Source organism: Fringilla coelebs (genome assembly GCF_963513975.1).
Source record: "Fringilla coelebs genome assembly, chromosome: 6".
Lineage (NCBI taxonomy): Eukaryota > Metazoa > Chordata > Aves > Passeriformes > Fringillidae > Fringilla > Fringilla coelebs.
Window position 1 is genome coordinate 3,607,038 of NC_140034.1, and position 9,635 is coordinate 3,616,672.

General features: G+C 47.3%; 1 protein-coding gene across 1 annotated transcript; it reads left to right on the plus strand.

The window, feature by feature from the left end:
- Window positions 1-148: 148 nt before the first annotated feature.
- Window positions 149-8,376, plus strand: SOCS4 (suppressor of cytokine signaling 4). The gene is made up of 2 exons (XM_084207525.1): window positions 149-288; window positions 6,630-8,376. Exon 2 carries the CDS (start codon window positions 6,729-6,731, stop codon window positions 8,037-8,039), a length of 1,311 nt encoding a protein of 436 aa, XP_084063651.1. The 5' UTR covers window positions 149-288; window positions 6,630-6,728; the 3' UTR covers window positions 8,040-8,376.
- The last annotated feature ends 1,259 nt before the right edge of the window (window positions 8,377-9,635 follow it).

Below are 9,635 nucleotides of genomic sequence, written 5' to 3' on the forward strand. Positions count from 1 at the left end.
CACCATCCCTCCCTGTCCGTCCCGCCGCTCACCGCCGGCCCCGCCGCCCGTTCGAGCCTTCCCGCGCCCGCCGCCGCCGCTCCGCCCTCGCGGGGCTGGGCCCGAGCCGTCAGCGCCGGGGCGGGGCCGGGGCGGGCGCGGGGCGGCCCCGGCAGCGGGGATGGCGGCGGCGGCGGCCGGGTGAGGGGCCGCGGCTGCCAGCGCCGAGCCCGCCGAGCCGCCGGCACCCGGCTGGGGACAGAGCCGCCGGAGAGCGCCGGCCCCGCGGGCAGCGCCAGCCGCACCACCGTGAGTTGGGGTCGGCCCGGCGGGGACGGGGCTGAGGGGCGGCAGGCGGGGGTGAGCTGGGGAAATCGGGGTCTCCTGTCAGCGGCGGGGCTCGGGGGCTGCGCCCTGTCAGTCACCGGGGGGCCCGGAGCCGGTCTCCTGTCCCCGGTGGGGGTTGGCCGCGGGTCCGCCCTCTGTCACCGCGGTGCTCGGACCGGGGTCAGCGCTGTCCCCCGGGGGGACTCGGTCCAGGCTCTGCTGTCACCGGGGTTACTCAACCCGGGGCCGAGCCTTGTCACCGGGGGAGACTCGGTCCGGGCTCTGCCGTCCCCGGGGGGCTTGGCCCGGGGTCTGAGCCGCTGTCAGTGCCCGGGGGGCTCGGGGTCTCCTGGCACCGAGGGCGTTCAGCCCGGGATCTCCGTTCACCGCGGGGGGACCCGGTCCAGGGTCTTCGCTCTGTCACCGGGGGGTTCGGTCCGTTTGCTTCCCCTCTGCAAAACCCCGTGCCCGACGAATGTACCCGCACACAAATAGGGCACGTATATTCCCGGTTTATACTTCTGTGTATGGATTTAATGGCAGCTCCTCCGGAGGCACAGGGGCGGCGGGGAAAGCCCAAGCGAGGGGCTGTGTCCTTCGCCCCCCTTGGGCAGCACCCCCATAACAGCGAGGGCTGCGCTCACCCAGCCGCAGGACCTGTCCCTTTGCCGATCCTTATGGTCATTATGGAATTACTCTGGAATTCCAGCCATCCTGATGCCTGTGCGAGGTGGAGTTGACAGCAGTGGTAGTCAGGCAGGTAGTGATTGCACTGCAAAAATCATTCAGCTTTTTTTTTTTTTTTTTTAGCTGAAAAATAGGAAGAAAGCATCCTGGCTGATCTCTCGAAGGATTAAAAAAAAATGCTAGAATTGAACATACCTGAATGAAAGAGGGGAAAACAGCATTATCTGTTTTCCCTTTATGTAGCCTTAATGATCTGGCCCAGTTTATTCCTGTTTCTAAGAAAAAATTGCTTCCAGGAAAAGCCCTTTTATCTTCAGTTTTGCTCTGCAGTGGGGTTATTGGTTGTTGGGGTGAGCAGAGTGATTTATTTATATTGGAAATGTGTTTCTCTCTAACACTCATATTGCTGGTAGTTTCATGAATGAATAAGTGACAGGATTACAAAGCAGGCACACTTCTTTAAAAAAAATTATAGAAATATGGCCAGATTTCATTATTAAACCTTGTGGAAGCTGTGTAGAGACATGTTTTCCATGGGTGTATCCTACATATTTCAGTAAATCGTGATTTCTGGCGAGGATAATGTGTTCTAGAGAAATGATTCGGAGCTGAACTGCTTATCAGATGAGTGGGAAGACCAAGCTATTCCTGCTGCAAGCCGCTGCCTGGGATGGAGACAAATGCCTGTCAAATGTGTTTATTTTTCTTAATCACTTTAATTTTTGGAGTCTCTCCCTGATAGAAACTGCACCTAAAGTGTTTTGCAGTATGAAAGCCATTTTACATTCGCTTCTGTGTAACAACGAATTTCCTTGCCTGGAGGTGCTGCCTGCTGGGATCACTCTTTGAACAGCAGAGGAAAACTGGGGGGAGGTTTTTCAGGGGGGTGTCAGGGGGAGGTTTTTCAGGGTCGGTCACTTGTCCAGGGCACTGCAGGCACTGTGGCTTTGTCCGAAGTGACACGGCACCAAATGCAAAGTTAGACTTTAAAATCCGGTTGGGAACTGGGGCTGCTGCTGCCTTGATTGTTAGGTGTGAGTGGCTGCGAGCCGGGAATCGCTGCTCCCCTCGGTTTCTGGGTGGAGCATGGAGTGTTGGTCACGGACCATAAAGCTTTCACTGATTTAGTGCTGGAGAGGCTGCTGCGCTTTGCCGAGCGCTGCCTGTATCTCTCCTGCCACCCTTAATGAGCAGAGCTTCATTAAGGCAGGAGACAGGAGCAGCCCTCACCTCTGGCACCTGCTGCCAGCTCAGTTCCACCTCCTGGGAGTGAATAAAATATCCCCCCTGCTGGGGTTAGCTGGGCATGGCCCCCTTCCTCCTACAGTTCTGGGGATAAATCAAGGGTATTTCCAAGGAAGAAATATTTAGGTTGCCAATGGTACCTTCAGAAAGTCTTTTTCTTTTGTGTGTATGTGTGATAATTACTTTAATTTGCTGTAAAGGCCTCTGGAGTCAAGCTTAGGTATTTTTAGATGGTATCATAAATCAAAGTAAAGCCAGAACTGAAGGAAAATAATTTAAGACAAAGGAATTGAGATTTATTGTTATCCTTAGTAGGTTGAGAAGGTCAGGTTTTAAAATGTGGTCTTGTGGCCAAAATCTAATTGGGTGAAATTAATGAAAGCAGCTTGTGACCAGTGAGATTTTGTTTTAAAATAACTTTTATGTAAGTTATGAAAGAAAAAGTACTCCAGTTTATTGCAGCTTGCTCTTCTCTCTCAAGATTTTATCAGCTCTACAAAATCAACTTCCATAACAATTCCAAAATTGATTCATTGTTCTTTGTGAGCCTTCTTTTGTTGTTTAATTAGAGGAACAATACAGCAACGCTTCGTGTGCTTGGACAGAAAACTTTCCAAGTACTTCCTGCACTAGGAGGGTTGTGCAGTGAGGGAGCACCAGGGAGGTGGTGGGATCTTTATGCTGGGAGCTTCTCAGGACATGGCCAGGCCATGCCATGGCTCCCTTGAGCCCACGCTGGCAGCAATCCCACTCCAAGTGGGAGGTTGGGCTGGAGACCCCCCACCATCTGCTCCTTCCTTATACAGAAAGGGAAGCAGCTTGATGAAAGGAACTGTTAGGCTAGAGGCAAGGATCCAGCAGCTCAGGACAGAAGTATCTGGTTAAAGCAGTTCAGTGTTCAAGTATTTATTGAATAAATGAAAAAAAAAAAAAAGCTGTCTACACGTATGGTATTGGCATTATTGATTAGACATATGGTGAGGCTGTCGCTATCTTATCACAGCTGTGGGTTGCAGCCTACCCCTGGCTAGGAGGGAATATTGTTATCCCTCCAAACAGCAACTGGATATTGGTTTTAGTCTGGGCTTGAAGTCTGAAGGTAGAGGCATCAGCTCCTGAAAGAAAAAGCACTTTGTCTGCAGACAAGAGAGAGGAACCTCTGAAGGAGAGAGCACAAAACTAACAGCAAAAGCCACCCAGCTCTCTGCCTGTCCTCAGGGACTGTATGTGACAGTGTTAGGTAATGTTGGACTACCAGCCAGGTCTGTGGCCCGAAGTGAACTCTGCTCATCCCCCCATGTGTTTGTATCTTTGCTGTTTCCTTAGGGGAAAGGGTTTCCAGCATAAGGGTTTTCTCAAATCTGCCATCATCGGAGATGCCTGAGGTGTCCCCGTGCAGGACGAGGCTTTGCAGGCAGGGCATTCATTATTTCTCCCAAAAAGAGCTCAGACCTGATGTGTGTGAGCTGCACAGTGCTGGACTCCTCCATTTAACCTTCCCCTCTAGGGAAAAGTACACTCTGTGTTCCTTCTCTTTTATCCTTGCCCTCCTGTCCTGCTCTTCCAGCAGCTCTCTGGCCATTAATGGAGGTACGTGGCATTTCCCTTGGATGCTGCACTGAAAGGAAGAGCTGCTTTAGATGGATGGCCCCAAGTGGTAATAGAGCACTGAATGCCTTCCCTGCCCTTTATGCCTCTTTCTTCCTGACACTTTAATTATTTTTGCTCCCCATTTCATTGGTGGGGCTGGGAATCACTGATCCAGAAGGGTGTGAAGGTGTGATCCCTGGCTCTAATGCCAAACACTGGGATTTGGGAGGCAGCTCTCCCCCAGCACACAGCTTCTAACACACGGTCAGGTTCAAACCTGGCTTTAGTGGGATGACATCCCTTTTTCCTTCATTTGTTCCCTGCTCTTTTCACAGCTCTAGTGCTCTGTCTGATTAGCAATTCCTGCTCTGACGTGGCAGAAGCGGCGCCTGGGCTCCAGCAGCCCTTCAAACCCCAGGGAAGCAGCTCTGGCTAATGGTGCGTGGCTTTGCAGCATCACGTGCTGCTTCCCCAGCTTCTCTTTCAGGGTTCAGGTACCACTAATGATTCATGACAGGAGAAAGGTACAAAGGGGAAGGTGGCTTTACAGCTCAATACAACAGCAGCCCAGAAATTCCATAAAACCCAAGCTTCTTTCAGTTGAAAGGCTGAAGTTAAGAGATAACAGGCACTTCTGGGCTTTGTATGTTTTGCAGTTTTTAATTAAAAGCCCAAAATCTGCATGTTCTTATTCCTTATATGGGCTGGATGAGCAGAATGAGATAATGAAGGTTTCAAAAGCAATTACAAACTGTCATATCCTAATTTTTAAGTACTTGACTTTGCAACCTCAGTGATATCTCTCTGTCCAATTAAAAATCCCATATATAGACAATTAATATATTTTACTACAGGATGAATCTAAAAACTTTTTGTCTTCAGTGACTTCAGGCTATCACCAGGGTAAATGAGATTGCTTTTTTCCCCTCTTTTTTTTTGAATTGTGGAGAAAATTCAGCACTTTGCTCTAGTTATTGCTGGATGAAAAATATCAAGGTTCCAAAAGCAATCAATGAACCAATCCTGGTCTAAATAAAGATGTTTTGAGTCTCATATGCACATGTTTCCTTTCTCCTGTCTTCATTGTGTCTCGCCATGCTTTCACTGAAAAGCAATTTGCAAAACCCCGAGAGAAGAAAAATAAATCTCTAGTTTAATTTTTGATTTGTAATTGCTGAAATATGGACCCTTTCCTGTGATTCCTCTTGGTACCAGTGAGGTGATATTCATCTGCATTGCTCTGATGCCATTTTTCTTCCTAGCAGATTTCCAATATTGAACCTACCTTACCTTCCTTCTACATTTCTGCATTTCCTCCCTTCCCCTGCCTTTTCCTTTCCCCCACAGCTCTCAGGTCTGTGGGTTTTAAATAAGGAATGCAATGTGAAAAATTCCTGGGTGAAAGTTCCATCTGGGATGCATTTGGCCCACAGATTGCATGCGAGCCTTTTGGCAAGGCTGTCTTGTTCTTTTACTGAAAGCAGAGGCTCGAACTCAGCCTGCGCAGAGCAGCCCCGGGGGACTGCAGAGAGGTTGTGTCATGTTGGCTAATCCTGATGATGAGAATGGATTGAATGGAGAGAGGAAGTGGATGCCCTTTTCTTTTCCTGCTTAGTATTTACCATGTCAATTAGTTGTAAAAAAAGTCCAAAACCCCAAAACAACACAGAAAAACCCACGGTTAAAAAAAAGCCCCAGTGCAACAGAGGAGCTGTGCATGGTTTTGGTGCAGAAGCATCACAGAATCATAGAATATCCTGATTATGATAAGTGGTGGGAAATATTTCTACATCCTGCCATGCCTCAGGGGGTACAGCATCCATACCATATTGCTATCTATGTATCTTGAAAAAATCCTGCTCCACTTTCAACTGAGTAATCAAAAGAGGATTTTTTTCATCTTTTTTTCAAAGAGCAGCAGTCAAAAGGAAACCTCTTATCTATTTGAGAATTCAATATAACTTTGGAAACAAAGGAAAATGAAATCAGCAACTGTAGGTCTCAAAGCAACACTGATTTTAATAATGTAAACTTCCTTCTCTAATGAGTAATAAGCAGTTCCATCTTTCACGGCCTTTTAAAATTGCTTTTAGTAAGGGGCTGGATTGTTTTAATCCTTTTCAGTATGTAAAGCCCCAGATATTTCAATCCCTTAGGGCCTCAGTATTTCCTAGCTCCCTTCCTTTGAAAAGGCAGAGGAAAACAGCTTTCAGAAACTGACAGAATCTGTGACTGATAAAATTTAAGTTTGGGGTTTTTTTTTTATCCTGAAAGTGACCCAAAAGTGTCAGTTAAGAAAAAGATCTCTGGCATCCCATCCTGTGGATTAGTAGCAAACAGGCATATCATCTAGGTACAGTAGCTCTTTGTACTCTGACCTACTTGTTTCTGTTCTGGTTTGTTCCTTCTTGAAAGGTTATTTGGAAGAGATGCAGGATTTGCTCCATAAACAGCTAAAGCAGTATCACCTGCCCCAGGAAGGGTTTCCTTCTGAAATGGGCCCTGGCACAATGGGGTTGCCAACGCCTAAAACGTTCTGCTCTGCTGCATAATCAGAATGAGAACTCAACAAATATGTTAAGGTAGTTTTTTCTGGAGGATGCTTTTCCCAAGGAAGGGTTAAAGGAGCTTTTTCTGGGATCAGGCTGGTATTTGTGGGGTGTGCTACTGAATTCACCTCAATCACATGATTTTTACGTGGTCAGCAATTAATTGTCTTTGTTGTCCTGCATCCACCAGCACTGCTGTTGCATTGTGTGTGTGCATAGCAGCTAACTGAGCTGTGTTTTCTTTTTCCTTAGATATTTCCAGAAAGTGCCTCGAGGAAGCTTCCTTATGTAGAAAAACCCCACAAGAAACACAGTGTGCTTCCTGGCAAGTCGTGAAGCAAAGCTGTCACAATGGCAGAAAACAAGGACAGCAGTGTGAAAAACGCAGATGTGAGGCCCAAAAGCAGCCGGAGCAGGAGCGCAGACAGAAAGGATGGCTATGTCTGGAGTGGGAAAAAGCTCTCCTGGTCCAAGAAAAGCGAGCATTGTCCTGATGCCGAAACAGCAAGCGCTGCAGGAAGGTCGGGGACTAATTTGAGGAGCCAAGAGAGGAAGTACAGCTGCTCGTCCATCGAGCTGGATCTAGACCGGTCCTGTGGCCACAGGTTTTTAGGGCGGTCTCTCAAACAGAAGCTGCAGGATGCTGTGGGTCAGTGCTTCCCCATAAAGAACTGCAGCAGCCGGCACGCCTCTGGACTGCCATCCAAAAGGAAGATCCATATCAGTGAGCTGATGCTGGATAAGTGTCCTTTCCCTCCACGCTCAGAGCTGGCTTTCCGGTGGCACTTGATCAAAAGGCACACGGCCCCTATAAGTCCAAAGGCAGAAGAATGGATAATTGCTGATTTATCCCAGCACGAGGAAAGGGAGGATCAGCTGCGAGACGAGGAGATTGCCAATGCGGGGATGGACTCTCCCTCCCAGTCCTGTGACTTCACTGACAGCAGTTCCTCTCGGGGTGACCCGAGGCCTGAGCTGGTGACAGGTAAGGTGGCAAGGAGCAGTAGAGATGAGAGCGACATGGACTCCGATGATGAAGTCATAACTCTGTGCACAAGTTCTCGGAAACGAAACAAGCCCAAGTGGGAAACGGATGATGAGCTGCTACGGATGGAAACGCCCCCAAAATACCACACCCAGATTGATTATGTCCACTGCCTAGTGCCAGACCTCCTCCAGATCAATAACAATCCCTGCTACTGGGGAGTCATGGATAAATATGCAGCCGAGGCGCTGCTGGAAGGGAAGCCAGAGGGAACGTTTCTGTTGCGAGACTCTGCCCAGGAGGACTATTTGTTTTCCGTGAGTTTCCGCCGCTACAGTCGCTCCCTCCACGCCCGGATAGAGCAGTGGAATCACAACTTCAGCTTTGATGCCCACGATCCCTGTGTCTTCCATTCTCCTGACATCACGGGACTCCTAGAACACTACAAAGATCCAAGTTCCTGTATGTTCTTTGAACCACTTTTATCCACTCCCCTGAACAGGACCTTTCCCTTCTCTCTCCAGCACATATGTAGAACGGTCATTTGCAACTGTACAACTTATGATGGCATCGATGCACTTCCCATTCCTCCCTCGGTGAAGCTGTATCTGAAGGAATATCATTATAAGTCAAAAGTTAGAGTGCTCAGGATTGATGTACCAGAGCAGCAAAGCTAGAAAATATTTTTGTGAAAGAAATTTTCTCCGAACAGACAATAGTATGTTCAATCTCTTTTCCTTCTAGGTTTTTTTTTTTTAATAGCGACTTGATTATTTTTTCTTTTTCTGCATATTATTTACCACCCAAACTAGTCTCTGTTTAAATGTACTTTTGAGTCTGCACAGCTCTCTTTTTTAGAAATTATATTCATTGTGGGCTTTTGGTACTGTCCCTAGGCTAGAGTTTTATGGAATTCCAGGTAGGCTTTCTGGTATTTCTATAGATGGATAGACGTTAGATCTAAAACCCCCTGAAAATCGGTTTTGAACTTGATCTGTCTTTTCTATTGTAGTTGACACGTGTTGCTGACATGATTGAAATAATGCACTGTTAACTAAAGATTGACTCATCTGTATTTTCTGCATTTCTTTTAAAATGAGTGCTCTAGCCTCTGTGTGTGTGCGTGTGTCTGTCCGTCCCTATCCACTGCAGTAAATTTGTCAGTCTATTTCTAACATTACTATTCCAAGCAAAATGAAGTTTGAAAGAGGATATGATCTTTCTATAAATATATCAGGGGACTAAATACCAGGGAGAGGAAAAACAATTCAAGTTAAGGACAACACTCAGTGCAGGAACAAACATGTATAAACTGGTCCTGGAAAGGTTTTGATTGGAGAGGAGGAAGACTCATCATTGTCAGACCAGCAGGGTTCTGGAAGAGCTTTTCATTTTGTGTAATAGCAGTAAAAAGCAAACTGCTCATAAACTGGGATTTGATCAGTGTCTGGAAGAGATAATCATGTAGTTACTTATGATAGATGGGGCTTGGACTTGGGAACTCTGTTTCTGTGTTACTGTTGCATTATATGAAATACCCAGTTTTTGCTGTAGGAGCTGCCACTGCTTAAATGAAAAAGCATAGGGTGGGAGGGTGGGAGGAAGATATTTCCTTTAAAATCTGCATATTTAACCATCTGATTCTGCATGGTTGAACCTGAGGTGATGGTGAATAACTTTCCTACTTTGCTAGTAGGGGGGTTGTATTTTTAATAAGTATAATTTAAAAAGAAAACAAGTCTGCTGATTTTCTTGCAATGTGAAGCATTCGGTCGAATGGCCTCCTGCCAAATTCCATGTACGGGAAAACCATGCACGGATAATGCTCCTAAAAGCATTACTTACATTACATGGACAGGCAGATCTGCTGCTGAGTTGTTGGTGGAATCCCATGAGGCTCAGTGGATGTGGGTTCAGGCAGGAAACTCCAGGCTGCTCTCGGGGTGCAGCTGCAGGAGGGGCAGCAGTGACTGCAGTTCTGTTCCCTGTTCCTGCTTTATCTCCTCTCCCAAACTGGGCCCGGAACTCCTCTGCCAAAAGAATGTGAGATGGTGTAATTGGAACTCCAACAACCACATTGTTTCCTCTCCTTTGACTACAGGGAGCCTTTGTATCCTCTCAAAATGCATTTGAAACTGAGCCCCAAGCCTGCCAAATTACATCATGCATGTGAAGGATCCTATCAGAAAATCAGCAGTGACCTGTGGGTGAGGTTATCACTGAATGGCTGGGGTTGGAAGGGACCTCTGGAGAGGATCTCATCCAAGCCCCCT